This window comes from Rhipicephalus microplus, chromosome 10 (assembly GCF_043290135.1).
Source record: "Rhipicephalus microplus isolate Deutch F79 chromosome 10, USDA_Rmic, whole genome shotgun sequence".
Taxonomy (NCBI): domain Eukaryota; kingdom Metazoa; phylum Arthropoda; class Arachnida; order Ixodida; family Ixodidae; genus Rhipicephalus; species Rhipicephalus microplus.
The window spans coordinates 60,514,543-60,530,186 of NC_134709.1; the positions used below are offsets into that span (position 1 = coordinate 60,514,543).

The 15,644-nt window shown below is 46.6% G+C and overlaps 1 protein-coding gene across 1 annotated transcript; it reads right to left on the reverse strand.

Moving 5' to 3' along the window:
• Positions 1-7,807: 7,807 nt before the first annotated feature.
• LOC119169341 (piggyBac transposable element-derived protein 4) lies at positions 7,808-9,859 on the reverse strand. Its single transcript, XM_037420447.2, has one exon. The coding sequence runs from the start codon at positions 9,829-9,831 to the stop codon at positions 8,050-8,052; it is 1,782 nt and encodes a 593-aa protein (XP_037276344.2). The 5' UTR covers positions 9,832-9,859; the 3' UTR covers positions 7,808-8,049.
• Positions 9,860-15,644: the final 5,785 nt, after the last annotated feature.

Consider the following 15,644-nt stretch of genomic DNA (forward strand, 5'->3'; position numbering starts at 1 on the left):
CCATACGTGTAGGCCAGGTCGAGCTCCGGTGGTCTGTTCGAGGTCGAGTCCGTCGGCCTGTACAAGGTCCAAGGACAGGGCCTGCCGAACGGCTCCTGCCTGGGTGCAGTGGCCGGGAGCAGGTTCGTGGGCGAGGTCTACCGGGTGTGGTCCTCGTGAGCCATGGAATGATCCTGGACCTCAGGTGTTGCGACCCTGACTGCTGGGTTGGCCGCGACGTCCGACTCAACGGCGCTGCACACGGTAGCGCATCCGTGTGCCGTCAGCCGTTCCAGCCGTGCCACCTTTGCCCTCGCGCACGTCGACGACCACATCATGTCGGGACGACGGGGACCCAAACTGTGAGACAGCGGTTTCTTCTTACGAACCGAGAACTATACGTGCTGGACACTGAGTTAGCGAAGCCGCGAACTCTGCGCAGATTAATGGTGGTCTGACTCTCGTGCATGTTGCGTGATGCTTGGCGTATAGGGTTGGATATGTAGTTTTATTTTCTCCTGTCACTTCCTTCTTTAGTCTACAATATAAAGCTTCTTTTGTTCGCTTAAATTGTTCATGTTAATCCTTTCTTGTCCGCTATCAACAAACATAGTGACGAACGTCCCTTAACCATCACAACAGCATTCATGTCTTTGAGGAAGCTGTGCAGCAACTGCTAATCACCTTTATGATTTATTATTTTAGGAGCCCATTGAACATATGTGCAAAGCTAAAGCAATTGAGTGCAGTCTTATGAGCTTTGGTGCATCTGTTTGTAAACTTGTATGAGCTGAACACAGTTAATTAAGACAAAACAGTTCTGTGTGTTGTTAGTAAACTGTCACAAGGCACAACTAAATGTCGGAAAGCCTGTTAATGCCCATCACTGTGGGTGTGTTCATTATGTAGTGCAAATAATAATTTCCGACGATTCACAAGCCAATTATGAAGTGATCGTGAGTCGTACAGTAGTGGGCAAATTTATATAGATTCTGGCTTCCAGGGGTTCAAACAAATGACATTGTAGCCTCACAGAAGACAAGACTGCTTGTCGAAACATTTGCTTTGACCCCTTATGTTAACATATTTTTCATATTTTCAAGCTTCCATCTTTTAAGGGTCAGTTTAGTTCACCTGAACCAATTCGAACTGGTTCACAGCAGTGCACGAGAAGTTCAGAACTTGTGTGGCAGGAGTTTAGCGGTGCGGCATCACAAGTGAATGACAAGGTGCCTACAAGCTAGGTGGAATCCTTATTTTTGTTTGCTTAATTTAATGATGTGCAAACATCTCGGCAAAACAGGCCGCATTTATAGGGGTAGGTACAGCACCTACGTCTAATGCTATGTTGTTTGTTAAGCTGTGCGAGTGGCTGCACCAAACCAGCGGCGTCAGAGCAGAAGGTACAGGAAAGACATGAAATAGTTTTGGTGCTGTACCTCTCCTGCGCTTTTTGAAATGAATGGCAAGATTTAGAAGATGCCATTGCTGCGCCACTGAAACAAATGGCAAGGTGCAGCACTTTGTAAAATGGATCATTTGGTGCAGGCGAATCGAACAAACCCTTAAGCACACAAGCGTCTTAGCGTTTCACCCCCATCTAAATAAATATGGCTACAGTGGCTGGGATCAAACAGTGTGTTGTTGAGCTCAGCACCACACAATCTAACTAATAGTGATACAGTTTCGACATTATTGAAGCGTAGATTCCCTGCCACGGTAGGCAGGCAATCCTTGTAGCAAATCTAAAGCACCTCTTCACGATATGCGCGGTAAAACATTCACAAATACAGCATTACAAGTGTGAGGTGAGAGATGACCTGTTGTAGTGGACATTCAGATGTTTCAACGTGCTTGCAGAGTGGACATTCTGGGGTAGTCATCTTCTGGGGCAGTCTGGACATTCTGGGGCAGTCTGGAAAAACAAGTAACATCACCAGATATCAATGCATGAAATCAATGCATAATCAATGCATGAAATTTTCCAAAGTAAACAAATGAACTCAGGTAATTAGTAAACAGCAGTATTTTATACATATATGTAGTGGTACCTCATAACAGGTATATCACTCGGGGCTGCTTCTTCACAAGACATGTCATGTAGCAGGTTCCTTGCCCATTGTACACATTTGCTTCCATGTCAGGTGGCACAGGAGGCTGTGGCAGAAAAAAGAAATATTTCTCATTTATGTGGCGCTTCCTTTGTCACACTATGGCAAAACCAGACCCATATTTATGTGATGTTTCTCAAACGCGACTGCAGTAAACTATTAACTAGTAGGTTTTTTGCACTAAAATATGGGCTAGCTAAGAAGACACATGCGAGGCGACAGTGATTTATTCGCCTTCTTTTATCGCAACGGCCTGGTTGGTGTTACCTGGTGATAGAACTTCAGAATTAACTATTGAGTCAAGGAATCGTTCCCACGTGAAGCCATGCACGCCGCAAGTAACGCACGTTTTTCCGGTTACAGATATAGACGTTCAACAATCTTAAAATTTAATACTGCACTGCGTGACGCCTACGCAGTCATTGGCAAAAAAACTACATATGTTGAAACGATCCAACTAGCCCCGCAAGCAACCATCCTTAAAAAACTGAAGTGGTTTCTACTCACCGGCCCCTGCTTGCAACAGGTGTTCATCCGATGAAAGCTTCAACGGTCGCTTCGTTCCCCGAAAGTCACTCGAATTCCCTTCGAGAAAGCATTTGAACAAGTCAAAATAAACAGAATGAGAAAGAATGTGTCGGTCGGCAGAGGCTCGAAATATTTACAGCGAAACTAAACAGTCCGAGACGCCTCCGAACGTACCGCGAGCCGTTAACTGCCGTCGCAAACGTTGGCCGCCGCATACTTTGAAATGAGGATAATGATGTCGATAGGCTGCTACTGACATCGAGTCAGCTGGAGCAAAAACTATTACAAAAACTTGATGACGCAGAACATGTTCAAGAAAAACTACTTGTTAGAAGAAAGAAAGGTTTTTATGGGTAGCGGTACGCAAACATGTAGTATTTGATCATTTTAAAATAAAACTTGGCCCCGACGAAGGCGCCTCTACAAGAAAGTGCAATAGCGCGAGTGGCGAGACAGGTCAGTAGATCCAATCTGGGTGTTTGAAGCAGAAACGCGCCGCGGTTGATTTTTTCGCCCCGTACAGGTGAGCACTTGAACTTGAGAGTTTCCGGGGCCTGGTACGAGGCCTGCGGGACGGCTCTATGCTCTCGCATAGTAGAGTGCCTCGTGCTCTAAAGCGTTAGAAACGTTTTCTAAGCACACATTTTCCGGGACGGCTCAGTGCTCTCCAATGGTTGAGTACGAAGTACTCGAAATCGTTAAACAATTTTTCTAAACACATTTTCTAAACGCACTCCGTCTCTCATCAAGTGTAAGGCACACGGGACGGCTTTCAGCTCTCCCATAGTAGAGTACCTGGTACTCTAAATCGTTACCCACTTTTTGTGAACTCATCTCCTGCTTTCTCATGGTGTGAGGGTCAAGGGACAGTGTTTTTCTCCCCCATGGTAGAGTACCAAATACTCTGAACCGTTAAGCACTTTTAAAGGCGAAGCATTTCTCAGAGAACTTCGGCGACTTTAAGCGTATCTATCTATCTATCTATCTATCTATCTATCTATCTATCTATCTATCTATCTATCTATCTATCTATCTATCTATCTATCTATCTATCTATCTATCTATCTATCTATCTATCTGTCTGTCTGTCTGTCTGTCTGTCTGTCTGTCTGTCTGTCTGTCTGTCTGTCTGTCTGTCTGTCTGTCTGTCTGTCTGTCTGTCTGTCTGTCTGTCTGTCTGTCTGTCTGTCTGTCTGTCTGTCTGTCCGCCCGTCTATCTATCTATCTATCTATCTATCTATCTATCTATCTATCTATCTATCTATCTATCTATCTATCTATCTATCTATCTATCTATCTATCTATCTATCTATCTATCTATCTAGCCACCTACGACCTTTAGCTCTCCTGGCCGTTTCGATAATGGTATCGATACCAAACTTCGTATGGCATAACATGACTGTATGACGAACATATCTGACTAGTTATAAAAATCATGACATGTATGTCATGAATGCCATAATTCACATTTCATAGTCCTGCAGCTCTTGCGGTGGTTTCGTTCACATGGCATGTTGCAAAACTGGTATGGTATGACGTGACTGCATGGCGAACACAAGTTACAGACCCTAACATGAAAATCGTGACATACGTGTCATGTAACAAGACTACATGCCACGCTCATGATGCGCTCGCGGCCGTTTCGCTAGCGTCACATATAGGAAATATGGTATTACAGTACGTGAATGAATGACGAATGTATGTGACTGTTGCAAACATGATAAACATGAGATGCGTGTCATGTAACGGCATGACTAATGAGTACATGCTACGCTCATGAAGGATGCGCTCGCGGCCGTTTCGCTAGCTTCACACGAACCGAACTTGGTATTACGTGACGCGAACGGACGACATATGGATGATGACACATCCAAACATGATAATCACGACATGCGTGTCATGTAACAACATGACTACATGCCACACTGATTATGCTGTTCTCGCGGCCATTTCACTAACTTCACATATGCCAAATTTGGTATTACGTGACGCCAATAGATGACGAAGGTATGTTACTGGTGGAAACACGATAAGCATGACATGCGTTCCTTGTGAGAACATGACTACATGCTACAATCAAGGTGCTAATAAACCTTGACGTGACGCGGCGCGCGTGCTCGCTGGCGTTCATATCGTCGCGTCACGCCGGAGTTGCCACGCCAGGCGCCGGTCCTGCCATATACTCGCCGGCGCGCGTTGCACTGCGTTGCTCTGGCGCATGTGCGTTTCAGCGCGGCCAGCGTCCCTCCGTCACGAAAATAGGAAGACGCAGCGTTGTCCGGGTCATAGAGTTTCCTAAGATACACTAGAGGGAACTCTGGTGCTAGTGACTATGGGAGCTGCAACACACGGCGCTTCAGCGAGCATGGGAATGATGGGTAGTACACACATTTGTCTAATCTTCGTACTTCTGGCCTGCTTCTGGCTCCGTGTTTGTTCGTGTGGCTTGGAGATGTTTTTTCAAGAAAACATAAATTAGCAAATGTTCACCGTTTGCGCTACACAGCTTTATTCTTTTAGGCTTACTATTTCGAATCAAGTCACTAAGTTCAAAAGGGTTCGTTCTTTCTTTCAAAACAAAAGCGTAACCAGCAATAAACGAAGCCGCAAGTGCGATTCGCCGCCCGCAAGTACGAAGACTAGGCAAATGTGTGTACTACCTAGAGGTGTGCGCCGACTGGTCGGCGCGCCGCCGCCAAGAGTTTTCGCCACGCCGCCGCCGCCGACGCGAACTGATCGATTTTGGTCATATGATGATTTTGGTCGATGATTTTGGTCATACAACGTTGAATGTACTGGCCCAGCGTGTTGATGCATGCGAGTTCACCGTTGCACTATTCGAATATTCATATGGATGCAGAACGGCATCATAATCAGTCCAAAATGGCAGCCTATGATCGTGCCCGAAACAGGGCGTATACACAGAAGAAATGAAATGGTAGCAGTGCAACACGAATGCAGCGCGTTAGGTGAAGAACTACACAAAGCCCCGAAGGATGAAATCGAAAGGGAGAAGTTTAATGGAGATTAGAAGCGTCGAGGCATAATACATGCTCGAACCCACTCAGGGTATATCATCACGTGTCCGTTGTGTTAAAGTTGATAATTTTCGAGGATGACCACTTATATTCAGCGTCTCAACATGCTGCAGAAAATATTTGATGCCTTTTAATTCAGGCATCAGATATCCGGGATGAAGATGCCAAGGCAGTAAGAGGGCGAAAGAGAGAAAGGAAGGCTGGGGGATTAACCAGATCTTGGCATCCGGTTTGCTGCCTAGCACGGGGGGTGGAGAAATAGGGGCAAGAAAGGGCGTGTAGAGAGACAGAAAAGAAAATGCATGTGCACTCAGGAGTAGGATGGCAAACTTAACAGAGGATTTATTACATTCTGTACAGACAGGGCGAGAGATCTCTTGCGAATGAGCTGGGTGGCTCATTATAAAGTGTGCGTTTTGACTAAATCAGGGAATGGGTCCAGAATGCGCTGTTGAATCACGGGGGAAACACACCATTTCTGACGGTGCCGCTCACACTCGCTCACGTCAACGTCTTTGATTGGGGCGTGGCCACCACGCTGCACCTGTGACACCAAGAAACCACTGTGGTCGTCACGTCGAACGTCTTATGGTGTCGGAATGCCACCTCACTTCCCGGCTAAGATCGACAAAACACGGCTGGCAGCCTTTCGGTGACTTGTTTGACGAACAAAGAACGCCACTCTCCCCCGTCGGCCCAGGCGCCGTGTGTAACAACGCTATATAAGTGGTGAGCAGAGGCGTAATAAGCTTGTCTGAGGCCACCAGTTTAAAAAAAAACAAAATAAAATAAAAAACTTGCCAGCAAAAAGTTTACAAAAAACGGCTGGATTCGTCAATAATGCGGAGACAGACACTTGAGCGACATGTCATATGACGTAGTCCAGCAAACATGTTTTCATCACATACCTTGAACGGACCTACTGGCACTGTGAAAGATGAATAATAATTGTTGCGGGCAGTGGTGTTGTACTTCTGTTGCGAAGGTAATGCTCAAAATTAACCAAATAAATCTTAAGTTTATATTCAGGTCTTGATAAAAAAGTTAGTCAAGTTAGAAAGCTCCTCAAGTGGCTAAGTAATAAATTACTTCACCATACTTCATGGCGAAGTAATTTGCAAATAAATAATGCAACCTCTGTTTATTTGATATTCAATGACGTGACTGCAATCAACGGTGTGTCGTCTCTATAAAACTGGAACGTTATCTGCGGACACGAGCGGCCGAATGCAGCGGAGAACGAATATGTCACGTAAAAAAAGCGATGTGATGTCGCACAGATTCGCCTGTACAACTCAGTGCCCTTTTGCTTGCTCGTGATGTATTCGAAGGAGCTAGCCAAGTCTCGGGCAGAAGTCGAGCAGAGTAGCCGGGGCTGATAAGAGGAACGTTTATATACACTATTTACACACTAAAGGTAGCTATATGTTGATGGTAGCATCATGGAAGCGTCATGGGAGCTTCTCAGGTATGGTTCAGAGCGTCTTGGTGCTCACGCTTTAGGCCCTGGTCTTCCTAAAATTGTCTGCAGGAGAAAACAGTGGACAGTTTGCAATAATCTGCTAGGCAGATTTTCTGTAAGGTTAGTTTTTCAACCAAGAACTCACGTTCACAGGCTGCTTTTCTCGCTGATTTCGTTTTTGCCATTCCTTTTTTTTTTTTTTTGAGATCTTGTTGTGCTCGCGTGCCTTCGCTGGAATTAGGAGAGGTGACGTTTTGTTGTACTCAAGTGCTCAAAATGAGAAATAAAAGCAGTCTGTGAACGAGAGTTTTTGGTTGAAAAACAAACCTTACAGGAAAGCCGCCTTGCAGATCACTGTAAACTGACAGACTGCATGTCAATTCAGTTCAGGGCAGTCCGAACAAATTGTCGTCTTCATCTCCGTCCGCCAAATGGGGGGGGGGGGGGGGTAGGTGTTATAAGAAGGTGCCTGATTTCTGCAGCCCAGCAGGGAGTGCAGGGAGCAGGGAGCAGCGAATAAGGATTTAAAAAAACGAGACAGGGAGAAAGAGAGAGAAAGTCAAACACTGCCTTCTTTTAAACCAAGGAAAGAGAGAAGGTGCACGTTCAGTTTGTCACATGGCGAGAGAGAAACAAGGAGGTTATATTAACCCCTTAAGGGCTCATTAAACAAATATATTATGCACCAATATGGCCAAATTTTTTAATGATGTGATATGCTTCAGAAACGTGTTCAAAACACAAAAATATTTGCGAAAATTGTTTATAGTCGATAATCATGTTTAATTGGTCATTCTTTACCCCATATAATACCCTATATTTGGGGCATTTCTGGTGTATTCACAAATTAATTTCTGCAACTCCAGAAAGCACGGGTCGGGTTTGAATTGCCTTGCAGAAAACAAACAATTTCTTGATAGTTCACTTGAAGCTAGTTGAGGCTACCATCCGTGTGGTAGCGTTCAAAGCACGGCACTGCGCAGAGAGCCTTCTCGCACCACCTGCACCAGGTCCTGGTTTCCTTGCGGATGTTCTTGCCATTTACATCTCGCTTCATGTAGCAGACTACGCAGCGGCGTGTCGGTTCTTGCTTCTTCTCTGTTGGTGGTATGTGCGATGGAAAGTGGCGCTCACCAAACCGTTTTGCGTTCAGGGGGCGCCCTGGCCGTCCTTTCTTCTTGGTGCCGGTGTTGGGAGAGTACTTCGGGATGATCTCATCAATAAGCCTTAGCCTATACTCCAGATGAGATGCTCGGCCTCCTCCTTTCTGGTACAGAACGAATGAATTGTAGGTCGCCTCATCCAAGAGGTGTTGGAAGATCTTCTTGTAGGAGATCTTTTTTCGTTTCCGTGGCACTGAGTAGCTCGCCAGCATCTGATCTGCTCTGTCAACTCCTCCCATTGTATGGTTATAATCAAGTATAACTTCTGGCTTCAGGGTTTCTTTGCCCATTTTGTCAATGAATCGCGCCATTTCAGCACTATGTACTGTAGATAGAACCGTCACCAGTTTTTTGTCCATCCACTGAACAGCCAAGCACTTGCCCCTTTGAAAGGCAACCATCTCGCCTTTCTTGAGCTTTGCCTTGGCGAAACCAGGCGGAAGGTCTTTGCGAGTGGCTCGCGTCGTGCCATAGATGTCAGTTGATCTCTTCAAAAGAAAGTCAACCAGTTCTGGTGAGGTGTAGAAGTTGTCAGTTGTGACGCAGTAGCCTTTGTCTAGCAGGGGCTCCAGAAGCTTCAAAACAACTTTCGTCGCCATTCCGAAGGTTGCTGCTTCTTCTGACGAGATCTCAATGTTCGTTTCTTTCCCTGTATAAATTACAGAGTTCCATATATACCCACTTGAAGATTCGCACAGCAAAAATGACTTTATGCCAAACCTCGCTCTCTTCAGGGGCATATACTGCTTCCAGCTGAGCCGGCCTTTGAAGAGCAGCAAGCTCTCGTCGACACTGACGTCCCGCTCCGGCACATACAATGTCCGGTATTTTTCAAGAAGTGCCTGATAAACCGGCCAGATTTTCCTCAGATGAGGTTGAGGGTGTCCTTCACAATTTTCGATTGTCGTGTTGTCGACAAAGTGCAACATTCTCATTATTAGTTCGAAGCGGTTTCTGGACATTATCTCGCCAAAGACCGGAGTCTCAACCAGCCGATTCCTAGACCAGTACATCCTTTCATTTGGTTTTTGCACAATGCCTTGCAGCAACAGGAGGCTCAGAGAAACGCGAAGTTCTTCTCGCGTAAGTGCATACCATTTTCGGAAGCGAGAATGTTGTCCCAGCTTGCTAGAATTCAGAAGCTGAGAAGCGTACCGGTTTGTCTCCACGACGATAACATCAAGCAGCTCATCATCAAAGTAAGCTTCAAAGAGCTCAAGTGGATGAGGGGGAGAGCTTACTGTGATCTTCAGTCCCGTGAAACCCCTGAAATCAAACCGTGGAGGTCTGGCTGGGATGTTGTCGAGGTCTATGCGAAACCATTCACGGGAGCTAGCCATTGTATCATCGCTACTGTCTTCTCCTTCAGAGTCACTGTCCGTAAAAACGTCATCACTGTCTTCTTCACTTGAAGAATAAAACACTACGGTGGCATCCTTATCACTCTCGCTTTCATCGTCTGAAGAAGGAAGATTCTCCGCATCAGAACGCCGCACGGATGAGGCCATGTTTGTAAAACGCGCGGGAAACAAGCGCACACATTCCGCCATCTAGTGTGCAAACTATAACCACCGCCAATGACGGAACGTGCGGTGCTTAAACATAGATGGCAGCACAGGTTCCGTAAATCCTCGTTTGACGACCCGGGCTTGTCAAAAGTTTGTAGGAGCATTGCGGAAAACTCATGACGACCACAACTCGTCATAAGCAAAATAGTGGCAACTGCTCTTGACGAGCGCAGGTCGTCATAAGCCCTTAAGGGGTTAAAGCTTCTGGAGTGGCGGAGAGGCTCCGCGGCTGAAGCCGACACCGCCATATTGATCAGGGCAGAAAACGGATGGGCGCAGTTTAGCGTGCGTGGCTTTCGTGTTGATTTAGTGCTAGTAATGTTGCGTATCATGCTTCTAATTGAACAAGACGCTTCTGAACACGTCTGTGATCACATTTTGAGGCGACGATGTTGGGCTCTTGCGTAGTATTTGGCTGTGCGAATCGTGTGAAGCGGACACTGGGCTCAGCTTTCGATGTTTAAGTAGGCATGCTTCGCTCATTCGCTTATTCTCCCATATTTTAGCGACTATGCGACTGCATTCATAGATTTTCTTTTGGCGTCCGGGGGCACAATGACGCTAAGAATAATTTTTTGCAGGCTCTATATTTTTTTGTAGGATATATATATATATATATATATATATATATATATATATATATATATATATATATATATATATATATATATATATATATATATATATATATATATATATGTGTGTGTGTGTGTGTGTGTGTGTGTGTGTGTGTGTGTGTGTCATATCCTTGAGTAAGTTTTTTTTTTCGTTTTATAGTGAAAGGTGTTACGAGATCAGAACATGGGTCATGCGTAGAGCCGTGTCCGCCGCCGCCGCCACTCGTAATTAGTATCGAACAAAAAAAAACTCGGTAAGTTAAGAATATCAATGACACAATGAGAGTCCAACCCGGGTCCGCTGCGTGCCAACCCAGCATTCTACCACTGAGGCGCGCCAGCGCTGGAAATTGTTTCTAAACTGGTTTTAGGCAGGCTTGATGTCTGGAAACGAGTCGCATTAATATGAGTAATAAAGTGTTTTAGACCATCAAGGAACAGCGAGGCGTCACACAATGCGAATTTCGTGACGACTTGGTCGCCCAACGCTCCCATCCATTAAATAACTTGTTCTTGATCACCTATTAACTGTGGTGCATAACCACTTCACGCATATTTCTTCATCGTCATCAGCCACTGCATAAAAAGATGCACTAAACTTCAAACAAGTGTGTAGCGAATACCGCGCACGATTCTCCAAAGAATGGCGAAGGATAGCATAGTGAATGCTGGCCTACTACAGAAAATTTATGATTATTTAAGGCACCGTGGATACCCAGCAGTGCCCTTGTAGCATCCCAAAGAGTTTTTAGAGAAGGCTCTGAAAGACCACTCCCCAGCTTTCGCTGTGACTGTGCTGCGCGTTCCTTGCAGGTCTGGCATGTTCTTTTTTTTTTACACGCTTGAAACGCCAAGTGTCCAAGAAAAATTAAAGCAGATGTGCATTAAAGTCCTTTCCGTGTTCCTTCGCCTACTATATAAAAATATTAAACAGGTGCTTTTGTAGCAATAACGAAACGCATGGCAAGCATCACGGCGCTTCAAAGCAGGCGCCGCCTGCTTCTGCCCTGAGCAATATGGCCGCTGCGGCTTCACTTCGAGACATGGGCGGGTATGCGGGACCGCCACTCCAGAGGAGAGAAACATAACGTAGGTCACAGTGCAATAATACGCACAGCACATCACAGTGCAATAACATTGCTTCGCATGTGCAGAATAGGGTCTGCAGCGCTAGGCATGCTAGGGCTTGTGAGAATGGAAGACTTGCAAGCACCACAGAGTGTGGTAAACATACCTGACGAGGGATCCCAAGCTCTCGGCTAATTGTTCAGCGCGTCTCTTGGCACGTCGAACAAAACAAGCAGCCTCAATTTCAAACAGCTTTTCCTAGGCCGTCAGTCAGTCAGGCGTGTCCAAAGAGTTTTTGACGAGGGGAGCCAACAGCCCTAAAGAATTCGAAGTATGACTTTCGTGTTGTCGCCGCTTTTGGCGCACCTCGAGAGCGTTGATCCGGAACAAATCAGGGTAGGTGCTGTGTTGGGGGCTGGCTGGTCCCGACGAAGCAGATGAAGAAGATTGCCGACGGCGACGTACGCGGCCGGCGGGGACGCCGACCAGCCCGAACACGCGGGTTGGCGCGAAGCGCAGAAAAGAAGAACCACAACCGCACTCCACGGTTACCCAACACAAACTCCTTTTATTTTACCGTCACCTTGAATTCCTAGATGCCAGAGCGGCGCCCCCTGGCATCCTCACATGTCATTCCGAAACCGAAAATCCAGAACACAACAATCATCCCCTCCTCGAAAAAAAGTTCACCTATACACTGTTTACATTTATACATGATCGATACCAACATATTTTGCAAGGTATGTACATTAGAACACATGAAAATTCAGAGCACGGCACAGCGAACTCACACACTACGAGTCCTGAAAATGCACTGAAAAAATGTACATCGGAAGTCCTGAAAATGCGCTAAAAATTGTATACGACTGAGTACAACATAGATTTGGATGCATTGGACCTTTCCACAGAACAATAATGTTCACGAACCGTAATGAACAACAGTTCTACGTCACGTAGTCTTCGAACCGACGCGGCTTCTGCCGCTTCCGCTTAGGGCGCGCCCTTTTGCGTGCAGAATCAGGTGTCTCTGCACCTTGGTAACTTGTGCTCTGATGTGACACATCAAGAGCAGTAGAAAATTGTGAAGGCTCTGAACGAGTGGTAAAATTCGCGGTCTCATAAGAGCTCGCAGCATGAGCTTCAGAAGATTTTTGCGGACTGGAATCTGGTTCAACGGTATCAGCCGTATTTGAAGGTTCGAAGTGAACCGTATGACTTGGTGTACTTGAATCAGCGACACCGACTGGTAACTCTTCCCCCCTTGAAGAAATGCCTGTACATAGAGGCCACATGTAATAATCTGATGGATAGTTGAAAGGCGTGGACGGAACGTGATGGGGAAGACTTTTGGGTGTTGAAGGCGAATCCGTATGAAAAATAAGAAGGCGCGATGCATTCCAGATATTACCATCACTTAAGTGAAACGAAGTGGGGCTAACCTGGCCCAAGACTTTGTAAGGACCCCGATACTTGGGGCGCTTGCCTGGCACACGAACCTTGACTAAATCACCAGTGTGAACTTTGGACTGCTTTGCACCTCGACGGGTGTCGACATACTTTTTCATTGCTTGTTGACGAGAAAAAACCGTGGTACGGATTTGATCAGGCGAAGACACTGCTATGTTACGAGGCAAAGAGACTATGTCGAGAGCAACTCGCGGTTGCCTACGTGGAGAAGTTGAGCAGGAGACACTCGAGTGGTGCCTTGTGGTGTGAACCTGTACGAAGGTAAACATTCAGTCAAGACTTGTTTGAGGGGACGGTGCTCTAATTGGGCGATCTGGATATGTTCCTTCAGAACGCGATTAAAGCGATTAAATAATGCCTCTGTTTATTTGATATTCAATGACGTGACTGCAATCAACGGTGTGCCGTCGCTATAAAACTGGAACGTTATCTGCGGACACGAGCGGGTGAATGCAGCGGAGAACGAATATGTCACGTAAAAAAAGCGATGTGATGTCGCACATATTCGCCTGTACAACTCCGTGCCCTTTTGCTTGCTCGTGATGTATTCGAAGGAGCTAGCCAAGTCTCGGTTAGACGTCGAGCGGAGTAGCCGGGGCTGATAAGAGGAACGTTTATATACACTATTTACACACTAAAGGTAGCTATATGTTGATGGTAGCATCATGGAAGCATCATGGCATCATGGCATGGTAGCATCATGGCCTGCTTCTAGGTGTAAATCTCCGAGAAAAAAAAATGCTACGAGTGCAACTGGGCCGGGGATCGACAAAACGCGAACGTGTGCGGGTCATTTGAGTGAAGCCAGCTTCCAGGCAGATCTCACACTGATGACGTCACGTGGGCTTGCGGAAGCCTGCAAAAAAGGTCTAGGTGGTGTTGGTATAGCACATATAGGTGCCCGTACAGCGTGCAGCATGGAGAAAGGAACATACTGAGGAGAGGCCGTTACGCCGCATTTTGTGGAGCCGGAAGTATAGTAGAATAGAGGACTCCTCCGTGACTCCTCCTCACAAGGTTCGCCATGCTTCGGCGTCTCGCGCATGCGCAACTGGCACCGGCGAGAGGGAGGCGAGCAGATTTCGGACGTGCCGTGGCGACACTGCCGCCGCCATCTGTATACGAGTTGAAAGGGGGAAATTTTTGTGCTGATTAGTAGCAAACGTGCTGCGATACTCGCTTGCTCAGTGCCTTTGTGCCATTCGTAGCCTCATTACTGCTCACATTGTGAATATACAGTAGACATGCAGCCTCGTGTTTAATACACTGAATCCAAAAGAGCAACAGCGCGAATCGGCCGGATAATCGCCACTACAGACTGTTTTCTTCACGAGATACTTTAGGTTCGGCGTAATGAACCTAGACTGGGGGTGAAATGATGTTTAATTAGTCAAATGGAACGCCTCTGAATCATTATTCGCCCATGTGTGTTATGATACGAGCGCACGATTATCGTTTACAGCAGCTTGGTACGGCCGATCGACTGCAAAAAAAAAAAAAAACTTCGCCAAATATGAGGTTACCGCGCGTAAAACGTAAACAAGAAGCGATAATTCGAACAATAAATCCTTTTACTGTATCAGTAACGTGTGTAATTCTTGACTCGGGAAGCTCTTGTGACTACAGTGGGCCACGTACTGCTTTGCACTAGTTATGACCGTCGTACGCGAGAACGGCTCACCGTCGCTTCCAATATTAAGAGCCGTAGGAGCTGCCGTTCACGTCTTCGAATCCAATGGGTCTCGTTCGCTGAGGCGCACAACAGCACAGCGCCGAAGAAAAACAGTGAAACTGCGGCACCAGTCATTTTTTTTTTTTTGGAGAAGTGGTCGCCAGCTTCCATTTCTTGTCCCGGTTGCGTGCGCCACAAAATTATTTCCTCCCCTTCCCGCTATCCTGCACTCCTTCCGCTCCAAATAGCTGCGGGACGATGCCCTCTGCAAAGGGCCTTCCGAGGTCAAGCAGGTCTTGGTTCAACGGGCCAGGTTGGTCGCTGAGATCGTCATAGGAAACCTGGACTAGGGCTCCTTCCCACATGCTTTGCTTAGATGTACCTAATGAAATGTTATCTCTCTCTCTCTCTCTCTCTCAAACACGGCCGCTTTCGGCCTCGAGCAACATAAACTGAACTCGCAACCGTGAGACCAATGCTCTCTGCAGGCTTCTTACAAAATTGCACATTTGGAATGGAAGCTGTCTCTCAACAACGCTGTCACACGAGTGGTCGTGCAGACGACACGAGACGACGGCATGACGACGCGATTCCACAACTCCCCTTCACGCGACTTTTCGCCACACTTTTCGCTGTACAGTAGCTCTGCAGCTCGCATTGCGAGAGCCCTGCTTAGCTTTTTTTTTTCCTCCATGGCGTGAATGTGCCTCCCCTCCCCTGTGCTTGGCGGTGCAAGCGCCATCTTGTCTGTCCTCCATCGTGCGATGACACCCACATACCTGTAGTTACTGTAAATGTAGCATACACAGTAACTCTACACATAACCTCTTCTGGGGCACGGGAGCGGGTTCAGTGCAACGCCTCCACACCGTGCTAAGTCAAAATGTTGGACAGGTTTTGCGCTCCTTCCTGTCTTGATGACTAGAGGGGGCCGTATCCCACCTACCCTATGCCCCCTATGAATAACTTGA

Coding starts and splice junctions, on each gene's coding strand:
- LOC119169341 (XM_037420447.2), bottom strand. CDS start 9,831: ATGGCGGAATGTGTGCGCTTGTTTCCCGCGCGTTTTACAAACATGGCC.